This window comes from Rosa rugosa, chromosome 1 (genome assembly GCF_958449725.1).
Source record: "Rosa rugosa chromosome 1, drRosRugo1.1, whole genome shotgun sequence".
Lineage (NCBI taxonomy): Eukaryota > Viridiplantae > Streptophyta > Magnoliopsida > Rosales > Rosaceae > Rosa > Rosa rugosa.
In genome coordinates this window covers 56,328,444-56,344,166 of record NC_084820.1, presented here as the reverse complement: position 1 = coordinate 56,344,166, position 15,723 = coordinate 56,328,444, and the positions used below count along the sequence as shown (strand labels likewise).

General features: G+C 37.5%; 1 protein-coding gene across 2 annotated transcripts; it reads right to left on the bottom strand.

Annotated features, from left to right (window-relative positions):
- Positions 1-106: 106 nt before the first annotated feature.
- On the bottom strand, positions 107-4,382 carry LOC133725588 (organic cation/carnitine transporter 7). Of its 2 annotated transcripts, none has more exons than XM_062152890.1 (6): positions 4,012-4,382; positions 3,080-3,375; positions 2,199-2,436; positions 1,115-1,640; positions 800-1,002; positions 107-571 (listed from the first exon to the last, which is right to left on the bottom strand). In XM_062152890.1, the coding sequence occupies exons 2-6, from the start codon at positions 3,346-3,348 to the stop codon at positions 320-322; spliced, it is 1,488 nt and encodes a 495-aa protein (XP_062008874.1). In that variant the 5' UTR covers positions 3,349-3,375; positions 4,012-4,382; the 3' UTR covers positions 107-319. The 2 variants fall into 2 exon arrangements, with proteins under 2 accessions (XP_062008874.1, XP_062008875.1); XM_062152891.1 differs by having other exon boundaries at positions 3,080-3,371.
- Between the last annotated feature and the right edge of the window lie 11,341 nt (positions 4,383-15,723).

Genomic DNA, 15,723 nt, shown 5'->3' with positions numbered 1-15,723 from the left:
CCTTCGAAAACTCTCCCAAGCTTTTATAATGTAAATTTCTATGTACTTCACACAAAACCGCTTCTATCAAAATCATCATTGAGCAAAACTACTTCTACCATACACATGCACTAATAGGGAAGGTTTATAGAAAATCTGAAACAACTTTTCTGCAGTCCAGTGGATACAGTAACAGTTCTGAACAGATATGTTCAATGTTCTATTGTATGTCAGGGAAATCTGTACCGTGCAATGCTTTTTACAATGGAAACAGGACTCCCTGCCTAATTGTTTCTGCCTTTCAAGTTTAGCAAATGAATGGTGTCCTGTATTATGTGTATCATACAAAAGCATCCATCGGCTTTGAGCTAGATGATACACTATCGCTCAATTCTCGTCCCTTGGTTTCAAATGGGAAAAGCACTACACATATTCCTGAAAGAAAAATTACAGCCTCGAACAGCAGAATGGATGCTGTTTGATGACACCCATGTACCAAAGCTATAGCCACAAGAGGACATACCATTCCACCGATTCTTCCCATTGCGCTTGCAACTCCAACACCAGTTGTTCGTACTGACGTTGGGTATATCTACAGTTCAAACAAAAGATATGGTGATTAAATACTTGGTAGTTGGTAGCAATGCTAAACCATTTTCATGGATAAGCACACAACTCCATGCTTCAAACAAGGTTCTTCACAAACCCATTTTCTTGGATGCAGGGTTTTTTCAGATGCTTTTTAACATTTGTGTGTTCATTGCCTCATAAAAAAATAAATTAAAAAAATAAAAAGATGACAAATGCATTCACAATTTACCTCGGGAGCATATATATAGACTATGGTGAAGGTTGCCGTGATGCATATACGAGCTCCAAACAGAAGGGCAGTGGTCAAGCCCTCAGGCTGATGGACTACCAATGGTAGTAGAAAGATGCAGCACAGGAAGAACATCCCTGACATCGAAAGCTTACGACCCAGTCTATCCACCGTGGCAGCAGATATGATGAGCCCAGGTAACTCTTCATTCCAACCCATATTTAAATGTCACTCAACCATCTTTTAGCAGTGAGAAACCATTTCTCTTTGCATAATCAAATAATTTTCAATACTAAAATTAATAGATAGATTTACCTGCAAAACTAGCGATGAAAATATTTTTGTAGTTGATATCCTGAGACGCGACTGACTGTACTTTAGTTGGCCCACATTGGCTATGTCCATTCAACTCAGACGTCAGAAGCACCAGGCCATAATATGAAAAGGCATTCCCAAAGAATACTACCCATAAAAGCAAGGTAGACCTGATTAAATTTGGGGAGAGGAGCGTTAACAGTGAAGAGATGCCCCCCATATTAGAATCCATCTCCTTGGGAGTCGCATCTTCATCTGTCTTTGGTGAGATCAAACTTGTATCTTCCGAAGGAGTACTCTTTTCAGATAACTCTACTGTTGAATCTGAAACAAGAATTCCAGAAGGGAGTTTTGTTCCATTCAGTCTTGCTACTTTCTCCAAAATAGTGATTGCCTCAGTTGTTCTACCTTTTAAGCATAAATACCTTGGTGATTCAGGTGCTACCCAATAGAATATAAGAAGAAGTGAAGAAGGGAGTGCAGAGAGTGCAAGTAGCCACCTCCAACCCAGTGTTGGCATGACAAACTGCAAAGAACAGAACAAGATGTGAAGAAATCAATGTTATATTCTTGTCACACATGCCAGCATTACAACCGAAAAAAGAACACTAGAATTATCTGCATTCTAACTATTTATCTGAATCTAAGGAAAGGATCTACTTAACAACTTTTTACTCAAAAAGCTATTCACCAAAAAGAAAAATGAACATACTACCCGATGAAAGCTATCCAAAGTTTGTGGAATGACCACAGAATGCACAACTACTTACATTTATATTATAACTTCTTCCAATGTTTTTTCTCATCATTCCTTTTCTTGCAGTGACGATTTTGACACATTCAAATGAAATTTTCTTTTTCATGCCAAAATATTCATATAGAGTAACAACTTTCTGCTGGCTATATAATGATTAATTAGGAAAAGCAAAATATTGTCCTAAGAGAGACAGATTCCAAAAGTTTTTATGATTGGATCCCTTGCGCAAGAAATTATCAGATTCTAAATTAATAAGACTTTAGAACAGAATGTAGTAGAATTGGTGTAAATGCAATCAACTATCAAATAACGTAGTCAAAAGCATACCCATGCAAGTGAAGCCTCAAGAATTGTTCCAACAGTCCAAAAAGCTGAAAAGATAACCATCCAGGTGCCTCTGCTAGGAGCAGGAATGAACTCCAGAAACCAGGATGACAGTACCGGACCACCTCCCAAGCCAACACCGACCAAACAACGGAAAATAAGCAAGGATGTATAATTAGGGGAAAAAGCACTCAGAAAACCAGCACCGGAAGTAATCATGGCTGTAATAAGGAATCCTTTCCTGAAGGAACAGACAAAAGAACCAGAGGATTTGTTAAGTAGAAAACTCGGTGCATTCAAAATCACAGTAAACTCTATAAAATGGAAAGAGTTCAGATGCAGGACAGCAACACTGGAAAAGCAGAAGTGCCACGGAAACACTACATATATCAAAGGTTAGGAGAATTGATCAGTACTTGCAAAATATCAACAGTTCTGAGAAATTTTTAAGAGATTTATAGTTGTATTACTGAAGATCTCAGCATGTAATTAAGCATCAAACTTTAAATTTTATTTTAGATTTTTCAAAAAAATTCTACAACTTTAAGTGAAGAACCATAACAAAAAAATATACCACACCCACCAACCTCCAAAGAAAGCCCTTTTATCATTATTCATGATTAATCTAGATTTGTACTTTTATGTAATCAAAACTTGGTGGTAAAGAGAAACATGCAAGGCGTTCAAACTATAGTTGGAACCATGTTGCACAAGGACATATAGTCAATTGAAACTTGTTTATAGAATCATATTAGGTATTGTAAAGGCAACTCTTCCCCCCCCCCCCCCCCCCCGCGACACATCACAAAGGGATCCAAAAATTATTCAACACTGTTTGAGCAAACAAAACAGAAAACATGTATGAAAAAAATAAAAGTGCACACCTGCGTCCGTAGTTATCTGAGACGATGCCCCATGTGTATGCTCCAACCAGCATTCCAGAAAACACCACACTGGTTATGAAACTTTCTTGTTTAGAAGAAAGACCCCAAGCAGACTGAACCGCTGGTCCTACAAACGAGAGTAGCATCATCTCCATTGCTTCTGAGATCCAACCCATGCCGGCATAAACAAGCACAAGAAGTTGGAACTTTCCAAACCCCATGGAGACAAGAGCGTCATCGACAGTGTATTCCTGGGTTCCATCTCCCATCTACGACAACAAGACTATTTCACCTAACTAGAATCACACAGAAAATTCTTAGTGCCATATAATCATATCATAAATGATATTTTCTCATGAAACACTAACAAGAAATTTACATTACGTCTTCTTAGTCACTTATTCAAGGGCCATGTGAACTTGTAGGCTTATAGCCACTACAAACATCCAAACCCTGATAGTAGTGACAAAACAACTAGATAGTATCCGCATGGACAAAACAACTAAAAAGATAACTATATACTAACTAGATACTGAGAATTAGTATTTCTGATACCAATAATAAGGTTTTGAGCTAAATTGCCTATTTGATCATATTGCCATAACTTTGGAAAAAGACACCCTATTCATTCCTCAATATCAAAGTTTGTGAATCGAAATATAAGGCAATCACTCTGATTTTTTCCTAAACAGGTTTCTGAATTTCAATTGCAGCTTCCCACAGTTGATAGTTTATATTTCCTTCATATGAAAAAATTTGAAAAAGAATGATTATTTGCAATGTGGGTATATTAACAAGTAAATCCAAAAGACAATAAATGAAATCCCAATACACCAAACGATCATATAAACAGAACCGATCAATCCCAAATTGCTGGAACAAACATTGAACAAAACCAGATGGACAAATCGCCATTGAAATGAAAAACTAACCTGCAGTTCAGAATAAGAAAGATCTTCTTCTCCTTGTTGTTGGGAAGAAGATTTGGAAATGAGAAAGTAATGAAAGTCAAAATCTTGAGGGGGAGTGGCTCCTGTTCTGAATGAGCTAAATAATTGAAGATGGATTTGATTTTTTTTTTGTCTGATTCAGAGTAAGGAGTGGTTTGCGTACCAAATCAAAAAAGATGAATCTTTTAATCAAAGAATTAGGCAGGTTGGCTTACAAAATCAAAAAAGATTGAATCTTTTAATCAATCGATCAAAGACTGAAGCATGTTAGGTGATGAATTGTCTTCTGTTGTGGGGTTTGACGGCTTCTTCGGCTTCCCGCTTCCTTGTTAACCCAACTCTCTCTTGATCGGTCTTTTGACTTTTCTTCACTACACACTCGGTTTTTTACCATCCTAGGTTGAGCCTTCATTCTATTTTATTTTAGAGAGAATTTCACTAATAATCACTCAACTATATGACTCATTCAATACTTTAGTCACTCAATTTTCAAATATATCATTTTGGTCACTTAACTATTATTCTATCAATCATTTTAGTCACTCAATGGGCATTTTATCTCACTTTAATCACTTCTCCCAATCATTCTAATACAGATTTCTCAATTTTTCACAATTAATTGGATGAAAATATCATTAATATTGTGGCAAATAATTTTTTTTTAATGAAAAAAATTAACGAAGTGACTAAAGTGAATAACAGAGTTAAAGTTGAGTGACCAAAGTGATCTATTTATAAGGTGAGTGACCAAAGTGTCGAATATGTAAAAGTTAAGTGATCATTTGTGATATTCTCCCTTTTATTTTATTTTAAGGTAAAAGTTAGAAACTTCTCCAAACAAAAAAAAGTGAAAGTTGGAAATAGCACAGTGTCACTAACCTTTTTAGTTAAGAATCATTTTAGAGAGAGTCTTAGGTAGGGTAGGCGTGTCACGTGACCAGTACACTCAGCCAATCAGTGTTCATGCAAGGGAGTAGCGGGGGTGTTTTGGGTATTTTCTTTTATAAAACATGAATAGTTTTGAAATATAATTAAAAGACTGAGAAACATGATTGGCCGGGCGTATTAGACACATGGCACGCCTGCCCTACCTAAGAATTTCAGTTTCTTGTCATTTTAAATCACTTGTTAGATAATTTGTAGGTTGAAGATACTTATCCAACCGCTGATTTGAAATGACTCATCATTTTAAAAAAGAGTCCATGAGGACTTTCTTTTTAGGCTTTGCATAATTAACTCATTTTAATGAGAAAGATGGAATAAATGATTCATTTTTGTTTAAGGGAATGAATGGTTCATTTTATCAATGAGAAAATTAGCTACGAAAAATAAAAAATTATAATAATAATAGAGGGTGTAGTTTCGTAGTTAAGCAAAGCAAAGTCAATAATTTTTTTTCTTTCTAACATAATCGGGTGTAAAAGTTTCAAGAGGGTTCTATATGATATAGCGTGACATGTTGTTTGCTCAAAAATCATCTTGCTACATGTCATGTAACTAAAAGCTTCTTGGCTTACACATGTCTTTCTGACTTCGTGATGTGCGCCATAGTGTGGCAACTAGCAGTCGAGACACTAAGTGAGGTTTCGTTCTGAGTTATTGATTTAGCGTTGATCTAATCTGACTTTAAATTAATTGACTGTAGGCCGAGAAATGATCGATCTCGAACGCTGCGATATCTCAGCCTTGGATGCAAGGATTTTACTCGAGTTGGCCATACTTCGTGTTGTGTAATTCAATGAGTGAATGTGAAAGTGCAGGTGATGACAATTACTTTTTATGATTTTCTTATATTGTAGAAAGTAAATGACATAAAATAAATAACATAAAATTTGATGCAGGTTGGTCGAACGCCCTAACATGGAACCTCCAAGTCTAGCGTTCGAGTCCCAACTCTCACGAGTTCGATCGTGACCAATAGATTTTAGAGTCTTCAGGCTCGTGCGCCTGTGGTGAGAAATTAGTCTAGCTTTAATGGGATATCCTTGTAGACCTCGGTCCAAATACTGACTTGGTGGGTGTGTCACTTGTTGAGTCACAAATTACTTATGCAATTGTGCTCCATAACTATGAAAATTGATTTGTCTTCCATGTTATTTTACCCTTTTTAATCTATTTCCTTTTATTTGTAGGAAACCATGCATTGAGAATAAAATGACCATTTGAGGCTTGAAATGCGGAGATTTGAAGATAGCAAAAGAAGACATGGAGATTGGAAGAAAATTGCAAATCGACTTTTCCGGCGAGCCGCCACTCATGGAGGATCCTTTCTCTGGCTAAGGAGGACGTACTATGGTTGTGAGAATCTCCCACCATTTGAAATTTAAACATCTCCCACACCATGTCATTTTGTCACCTTGCAAATTTGGGACCATTTGGGGACAATAGTATAAGAGCATCTTTTACACATATTGGGACCAAAGGGACATAGCTGATCAAAAGATGCCAAAGACCTAATCTTCATCATTCTTGACTCCATTCCATCATCTTCATCCTAGCCAAGACCCACTTTTCTCTGTAGAGAACACACCACCATTTCCACCACTACAACCCCCATTTCCACCACTACTCACCTTAGAGATTCCAAATTTCACCATTCTCACAAATATCAAGAGCTTGGAGCAAGGAGAATGAGGTGACTACCACCACATCATGTTCTTGGAGACCCATCCCCACCACCTCTTCCGGCATCATCAATAGTCACCCTTTACTCCCTATCTGTTTATGTATTTGATGTTTAATAGAATGTTGAAGCTTGTGTATCTAGCTATGTATGAGTAGTGAACTAGTTAGAGCTAAGGTTAAAAACCCTAGCCAAACTTGCTTGTATTGATGCTTTTGTTTATAAATTGATGCAAATTCATGTTGTCATTCTCACATGCTAATTCAATAGTTGAATGCATTAATTAGACCTAATCAATTTGAGTTATAAGCTTGCCATGACATGAAGTTTTGCTTAGAGATTGATTACCTCTGGTCAAAAAGGAGCATGAAAGCGTACTATGTGTGCATGTGAGAGTAGTGAGCTAAAATCACTTAGAGATAGGATTGGTTTGCTTGCTTGGTTACCTAAACTCTAAACTTTTTGCATTTAGGGGCAAAGGATTGAGACCTATTCGATAATTGAATTTATCTCTAGGTAGTTAGCTCTAGACTTATCCGGTTAGAGTTAATAAAATGAAAGGGGTTTAAACCTTAATAGTCCTATCTAGATGCTAAGAGAGTAGTTGGACAATTAGCTTTGCAATTCATATTCAATTGCTTTAATGCTTGCGAGGGAGGCAAAAGGTGAAACCCGATGCCCTAACTCTCATCCATTTGATAACAACTTGTTTAGCTTAGCTTAGTTTACACTATTTGCTTTCGTTGTTTCAATTTGAATCGAAACCATTTTTAAAATCAAAATCAAATCTTTACACATCATCTTGCATATATATACTCACCATGAACTTCACTAGGCCAAAAAACGAAACAGATGACGGACATTTTTCGTTGTGGGATATGGACAATGTCCGTTGTGTATCGGCGCGATGTGTGATGAAAAATGGCACAACGGTTATGCACCGTTGTATGACTTACAAACACTCAACATTTTTTTGTTATCAGCGTTGTGCCTTCACTCGGCGGATGCCAGGCACAGCTGTCGTGCAACCATGCTGCGCATGGCAGGTGCATCATTCATACAACAAAACTTGTTTCCAAACTGTTGTTGGAAAGCTTAGTCAGACAACATTTTTTTTAATTTCACTGTCGTCTGATTTCTACTCACACTTCAGTTGTAGAGTATGATCGTTGTGTGACTTAGTTTTGGACAACATAGTTCAATTTTTACAGTTGTGTGATTGTAAATGAGAATACATGGTTTTTGTATAACCATTGTGTGATATATAAAAATGCGTTATGTAGATACCCAAATTATGTGTATTGAGACAACGTTGGATTGCCATTTATTAAAATCGGTTGTATGATCATTTTCATTTCCTGAATTTTGTGCATTAATAATAATGCTCCATTTGACCTGTTGAACAGTGATTAATTGTAAAGAAAACTTCAAATGAGTAATCAAACCCATACTATAAACCTCAAATGTTTAAAGGGAGCATTTCCCAATGATCCAAGCCAACATTATAACAAGAAAAGAATTCTAGTGTACATGCCCTACGAACTTGGGAACTCAAAAGTTGATACACATTGTTCCAAAACATGCCTCTTATGAAGTCTTCATTGATGGTTAGCAAATTTCTTGAACAAATTCTTTAGCATCTTAGCTTTCTTGGCCCTTGTAACTTGCAATCCTTCCTTGGCCCTTGTAACTTGCAACCTAAATAAATGAACTCTTAATATGCATATGTCCAGAATTTCATTTTCATGCAAACAATCTAATAGTTCAATGCAGTGAGCTTTAGGCCCCAAATATGCACGCTACTAAGTTCCTGGCCCTTGTAACAAAATATGACCCTTAGGAAATAGGACATGAAACTACAAATGATCAACTAAGCAATTATAGAACTCCATTGATCTAAAGATGATGTTCCAAGCATGTTACTACATATTTCTCATTACAATTACTATCAAGGGACTCATATTAACCATTATTCTACAATGAACAAAAATGTCAGTAACCTAGCTTAGGGTCTTGGGGGCAAGAAAGCTTACCGACTCAATGCCAAAGGCGACACGAGTAAAGCTTGATAGTGTCATGGAACGTATGCTGCAATAGGTGAAAATAACAATCACCGGTTAGTTTCTCTTCTTCACATTTGAAGCCAAATTAGTAAAACTAATATGTAAGTAAATACATACCTTGACGACTTTGTTTATTGCAGCTCGACCGACCTCCAAGTGTTTTTTCACTTGAACCACACTCATACTTGTTGCCTCAGCTAGTTCACCCTTATTTGGTTCTCTCCCCAAATCTTTCTGCAAAGTCTTTTTCACTTGAAGAAGACCCTGAATAACGACAACATAACATAATTCAGCAGCAAAATACCCCACACATAAACACATGGACTAGCCAAATTCCAGAATCACAGTTGCCACAAATTAGTGTACATGCCAATGAAAAGGTGCCAATTTTAGTACTAGTTTTTATGGTACTGATATAGTCAATGGAAGTATTCCTAGAGAACATGCAGATATGCAAGTATCATTACCACTCCTAATTCATTTGGATACATTCCACGGTTGGAATCTATTTAAAATAGACGTAGGCACTTGCAATTCTTTAGTTTATATAAGGATCAGAAAAAAACTATAATGCCAGAATACAAACACACATAATATATAAGTATGCTATGGGTGATCTGGCCTTGTAATCAACATTGACAATGCCATGAGCATATGTTGCTCATTTGTAAGCTGGAAAGGGAAAAGAATGTCAGTTAGGTCATTACTTACACATTTCTAAAAATACACACACACACAAAAAGGAAGAGTAGTCTAAAAATGAAACCAACAAAACTTTACCTGAGCATTAGCCTTCAAATTGAAATTGTCACTCAAGTCATACTTCACTCTTGCACTGAGTCTCCCATCTGTCAAAGGCAAGTAAGCATCAGTATATCACCAATATTGAGTACAGAATTTAATATGAGACTCATTAGTTACCTCATTTACCACATTCGAAAGAGCTTGGTGTAGACCTATCCAGACTGGTATTGTGGCCAAAGTTGGTAAACAACCTGCATTGAAAAAACCAAGTTAGAACATCATAATATGGCTAAAGGTGACGCGCCTTGCAAATCAGGTTAAATTCGATAACCAACTAAACATAGTATCGGAAAACATCAAAATCATTAATTTTACCTATTATTATAGATATAAAAAGTCCTCAAATTCATGTAAGCAGTAGCTAGAGCTTCACCATGTGTGGGCTTAATTCAAAAGAAAACACTTATCAAATGCTGCACACAATGCAAAGATTGCAAGAAAAACAGTTTGCTGTCACTTTTCAATAAGGTTGAGTAAGCTTCTTGGATTAAAGATTAACTTTAAAAGCATGCTTTACATGTATAATTTAACATGCTAAAGACTAAGAATTGACAAAATTTTAAAAGTTTCTAAAATCATTTGTTTTGTAACAAGATTGCTGCAAGTTTCAGAAATTTTCAGAAAGCTGGTAGCAAGAAAGAAAAATTCACCAACAATCATCCTTTTAGTGATTTCAATCACGACTCTCCAGATTTCAACTAGACATATAAAGCTGCAATTTCGCAAAATTTCAAGTTATTCGGAGTTCAAATGAATGGTCAAACAGAGATCCAAATTGATAGAAAATGCTGATTTCTGCAGAAATCCTGAAACACTCTGCTAACTTCAAAATAGCATAAGTATCTCATTTCAACTTCATTTTGCATGAAACCAAGTTTAAAGCTATCATTGAAGAATATATTTTAAGGTATCAAAAACTGAGATTAAAAGAAGAAGTATAGCTTTTTCAAAAACAACAGAATAGCCCATTGGTTCAGCTTGGTGGTTGTCTTTGAGGCATACTATCAAACACATGGTGTGCAGTATTTGAACCTTAATCTATTTCAGTTCTAAGCATTCTAATGGAGTTACCAAAGCTATCTAATAGTCAAAAGTGTATTCCATAACAAGAAAAGCCAAGAAATGAATGAATAATTACCAGCTTGAGCAGGAGGGAGAGGCTTGGAGGGGAACTTGGCAGACATATCACGCTGAAAACACCTTGGGCTGGGCGGCAGTAGGAACCACCACCATAGCAGCAAGTTGACTTAAGTCGTCGTTGTCGTCATCGCCTAACAGATCGAAAGGGTTCACAGTTGCTTCTCCTTCTAGGTTGTTGATCCCAAAACCCATACTCGGATGAGCAAGTATGAACATGAACAATGCTTGCTTCTTCTTCTAGGTTGCGTCGAATCAAAGCGCAGAGAAGGAGAGAAAACTTAGCAAAACCCCCAAACCGAGCAGCCGTGAAACCCTTAAATCAAGTAGCCCACAAATCTCCAAATCGAGTGGCCGTGAAACCCCAAATCGAGTGGCTCTGAAACCCTTAAATCGAGTAGCCCACAAATCCCCAAATCGACGTTGTAAACCTTAATCTTAAACAGATTGAAGAACCTCATCCTTCTTCCCAATTTGCAGAATCCTCCTTCACAAATGGAATTGAGTGATGGCTGAGTCGAGATAGTAGGACACTAATCTCAAGTCGAGAAGGGATGGCTTTTGGGTGATGACTTGTGTTTCGGGGAGAGAATACGACTGATGAAGTAATTGTGTTTTCCTGGTGTTTTGTCCGAGTATTGGAAATAAATGAAGTGGGAGACAAAAGTTGCTAGCCGTAACCTAGTTAAGTTGTCAAACGCTTTGGCATTTGAGTCTTTTTATTTTGTATTCATGAATCAGACAACACATAAATAAAGCTACGTTGTCTGATTCTACACACATTAAATTTGAGCTGAGACTATAAGGAGGGGAAGTTCCCGCTTTGTGCAATCAAACTTTCAGTTTTGGCGCTAGGATAGAAATTTCTCATTGAGACAACACAAATAAGTAGTTTATGTTGTTGGAGCTTAAAATCAGCACATATATGTTAATCAAAATTTGTAGGTTTTGAGGGCATTTGGAGGGACATCCAAACCTCCCAATATATATTCCTTAATCATACAACACAAAAATAAAAACTGTTGTAAGACATTTTGCAAAGCTACACTCACACAACATATATAACTATACTATCTTTTCAAAAAAAAAAATATATATATAACTATACTATTGTACAACATAGTATAAATTTGGAGCCACATTTGAGTCGAGGTAGGAGGGAAATCTCCCGCTCATTTTTTTTATTCACACAACAAACTATTCTTATAAGCGTTGTGTAATGACCTTCTAGCTAAAAACTTCTGAATTTTAATAGCCTTATACGACGTAAGTTTTTTAAACGTGTTGTATGATTCACTTTCCTTCATCACACAACAAATTTTTTTTTTTCGTTGTGTAAAAAGTGTCGTGTGTTAAGGTTATTGGCCTAGTGCTTTGGTTCACTTGTGAGCCTTTGTTTGTGATTGTACATTTGCATATTTTTTTCTAGTTTTCCTCTAGGTCTTCCCTAGCTAGAGTGGGATTTACCAATCCCTTGGGTACGATATCCAAGACTCTAAACCTCCACTACACTATAACTTGGCCCTTATACTTGAGGGTGCAGCTTCAATGGTAACATTACTAACTCGCTAATGTAACCGAGGTGGTGTGCACTTGTGGCGGGAAATAGTCTAGCTTTAATGCATGGGATACCCTTGTAGACCTCGGTCCAAATACTGATTTGGTGGGTGTGTCACTAACTCGCTAACGTAACTGATATGGCTTGATACCTTAGCTCCAATTAAGGGAAAAAAAAAAAAAAAAAAAGATGCAAATAAAGAAAGTGCAGATATGTGAAGAACTATAAAGTAAAGTGCATGGAAAATAAATAAGAGCAACAAAGAAATAAGTGAGGAATGTAAAAAATACCGTTATAAATTGCAAGAAAATAAAAATAGAGAACGTAAAATATTGCAAGTAAAAATAGATGAATACCGGTAATGAAAGCGATTAAATAAGGTTGATTAAGACTGGTAATTGTATTGAGAATATAGATTTGTATTAAAATATTTTGTGTTTGTGTTGAGCAATTGGTCAAGGACCTCTAACAAAGATGCCTATTGTCATTTTCAAAATTAAAGATAGAACTGCTTAAATGAAGAAAATATACAATCTCAGAGGAAAACCTAGGTTTGGAAAAAAAAAGGGTTTTTTACTTCAACAGTGTCTGAACTCTTCGAGGACTTTTGAAATGATACCTGAACTTTCAAAGTTATCAATGTGATACCTGAACTCATTTTTTCGTATCAACGTCATACCTGCGGTCGATTTCAGTCACAGAACCGTTAACTATGACCACGTGCCCAGCACGTGAGGCACTTAATGAGGTTAAAAGACTAATTTACCCTCAAAAGTATATACTTCAACAGTGTCTGAACTCTTCGAGGAATTTTGAAATGATACCTGAACTTTCAAAAAGTTATCAATGTGATACCCCTAAACTCATTTTTTCGTATCAACGTCATACCTGCGGTCGATTTCCGTCACAGAACCGTTAACTATGACCACGTGCCCAGCACGTGAGGCACAAAATAAGGGTAAAAATGATCTTTCCCACTTCCTTTAGTTCTTCACGTGTCCCGTCGTACCTTCAGTTCTTCTTCTCCATTTCTATTTCCTTTTTCATATGCAAAATGCAATCAGATGGGATGATGACATTTCCTAGCAAAATGCAAAACCCAAAGCAAAACTTGAATCCAATTCTCTGATGGACGGACACCGCCGGGGACTCCATCTCGTCGGAGTTCTCCAAGCACAACTTGCTCGACGACTTTGCTTCTCTGAATTTATTGCAGGCCGGAGCGGTGTAGACGGTTTCACGACTCTTGGCCTCCAGATCTGAGACTTGGAATTTACCTGAGATTTCAGACAGAGGGATCAGAGAGAGAGAGAGAGAGAGAATATGGCTGGCGGCAATCCAGACCTTCTTGTGCAGCTTGCCGGAGATATGACGGAGGCGGGCCACGCCGTCGTGGCACTCGGCTTCCTCACCGCAACTAACATCACAGCATAAGTTCATGAAATTCAAAAATAGTCCGTGTCTTTGTAATTGAATCAAAATCTGCAAAAGTGAAGGAGACTGAGAGTCTCTCTCTGCAACTCTCTTTCTCTCTCTCAACAGCGGCGAAAAGACGAAGGATGGTGATGATGGGAGAACACCCAAAAATGATTTTTCCGCGACTGCGTGTCTGTGTATAACTATATCAGATGTATATGATTTATCGAACAATGGGGCAATGATCATTTCACTGATTCCAGCTTCTAATCAATTTGTCCAAAAAAGAATCGGCCTTTGGTTATTCGCGGCTGTAATATCAGTACTTAGTGGGAGCCTCGGACGAGGTACTCCGGCGAGGCAATTGGTGGCGGTCGGGGCCGGTGAGGAACAATCTGAGGGTTTTACAGCGGCAGAGGTGGATTACGGGGCTGGCGGATGGGCTGCGCGTGGGGCTTCAGGCGACGACGGGGCATTGAGTGGCGAGGAGCTTGAATTTTTGCAAGGTAGTCATATCGATCTAGCTGTGTTCTATGTGGTTGTTGTCAGGTAGTGCTTGGAAAGGGTTGGGTGGTTGAGAGAGAAGGTGAGATCTGATTTGCAGCCATGGCTTCCAATCAGAGGGAAGAAGACGTCGAAAAAGAAAAACAAGAAAGAAAGAAAGCAAAAAAAATAAAAAACAATACTTTTGAGGGTAAATTAGTCTTTTAACCTCATTAAGTGCCTCACTTGCTGGGCACGTGGTCATAGTTAACGGTTCTGTGAAGGAAATCGACCGCAGGTACGACGTTGATACGAAAAAATGAGTCCAGGTATCACATTGATAACTTTGAAAGTTCAGGTATCATTTCAAAAGTCTTCGAAGAGTTCAAACACTGTTGAAGTAAAAAACCCCGTGAAGAACTAAAGGAAGTGGGAAATGTCATTTTTACCCTTATTTTGTGCCTCACGTGCTGGGCACGTGGTCATAGTTAACGGTTTTGTGATGGAAATCGACCGTAGGTACGACGTTGATACGAAAAAATGAGTCCAGGTATCACATTGATAACTCTGAAAGTTCAGGTATCATTTCAAAAGTTTTCGAAGAATTCAGACACTGTTGACGAAGTAAAAAACCCAAAAAAAAAGGTTTGTCGCTGTGGCTTGTCCGGTTGGAGTCTCCTCGGAATTGTAGTAAGTCTTGCCACCCCAGCATCTAACCCTTCAAATGCAGACCATATTCCATAGATGAAGCAGAATCCCCAGTATGCATACCTGTGAAAATGCTTGTTTAATTGCCAAGCCAAATATATATACATATATGCATGGACAAACCACGAGCCATCAGGCCTCTATGTACGTATGTTCAAGGTAATCTGCAGCACTAGTGATGAAATTATCTATTTGTACTGTTCCTTTCTATAGCCAGGGTATAACTTTGTAAACAAAGCCAATGCCTGGATTGAGGAGGACGTGATCTCGATGTACCTGCATCACTGCATGCATGACTCGTACTTTAGTCCTTATGGCGGCTAGGAATTAATGTAGCAAATCTACAGCATAAAAAACTACCATGAATAAAATAAATGCTTAATTGGAATTGAGAACTTTAATTACTCGTATTCAATGACAATGCATCAATGCCCTCAAGAAATTCTACCGGATTGAGCCACTTAATTAAACAGGGATACCGAACATATGTCAATGCCATGAATCATTGAAAACAATTAACTGAATGTTTTGAAGAGTCATGTTCCCCTCGTCAGCTGCTGACCAGGGATTTCATGGTCAATCACCGTCCGATTGAAATCGGACGGTTGACAGCTTTCATCTTTTAAAAAGTTAGAGAGTTGTCAACCGTCCGATTGAAATCGGACGGTGATTGACCATAAAATCCCTGGTCAGCTGCTGACCAGGGGAACATGATGGATGTTTTGAATATGATAAAACTTTACACATATATAATTCATAGTTATATATAACTCTCTACAAATATAAGATTTTCCATATTTCCATACCTGTTGGCTTCCAAGCTGATACACCACCATTTCGACTCTGATTCAAACCATACAGAGTAGAGGATTTTATTAATAAATTTGTACGTTGATGTACTT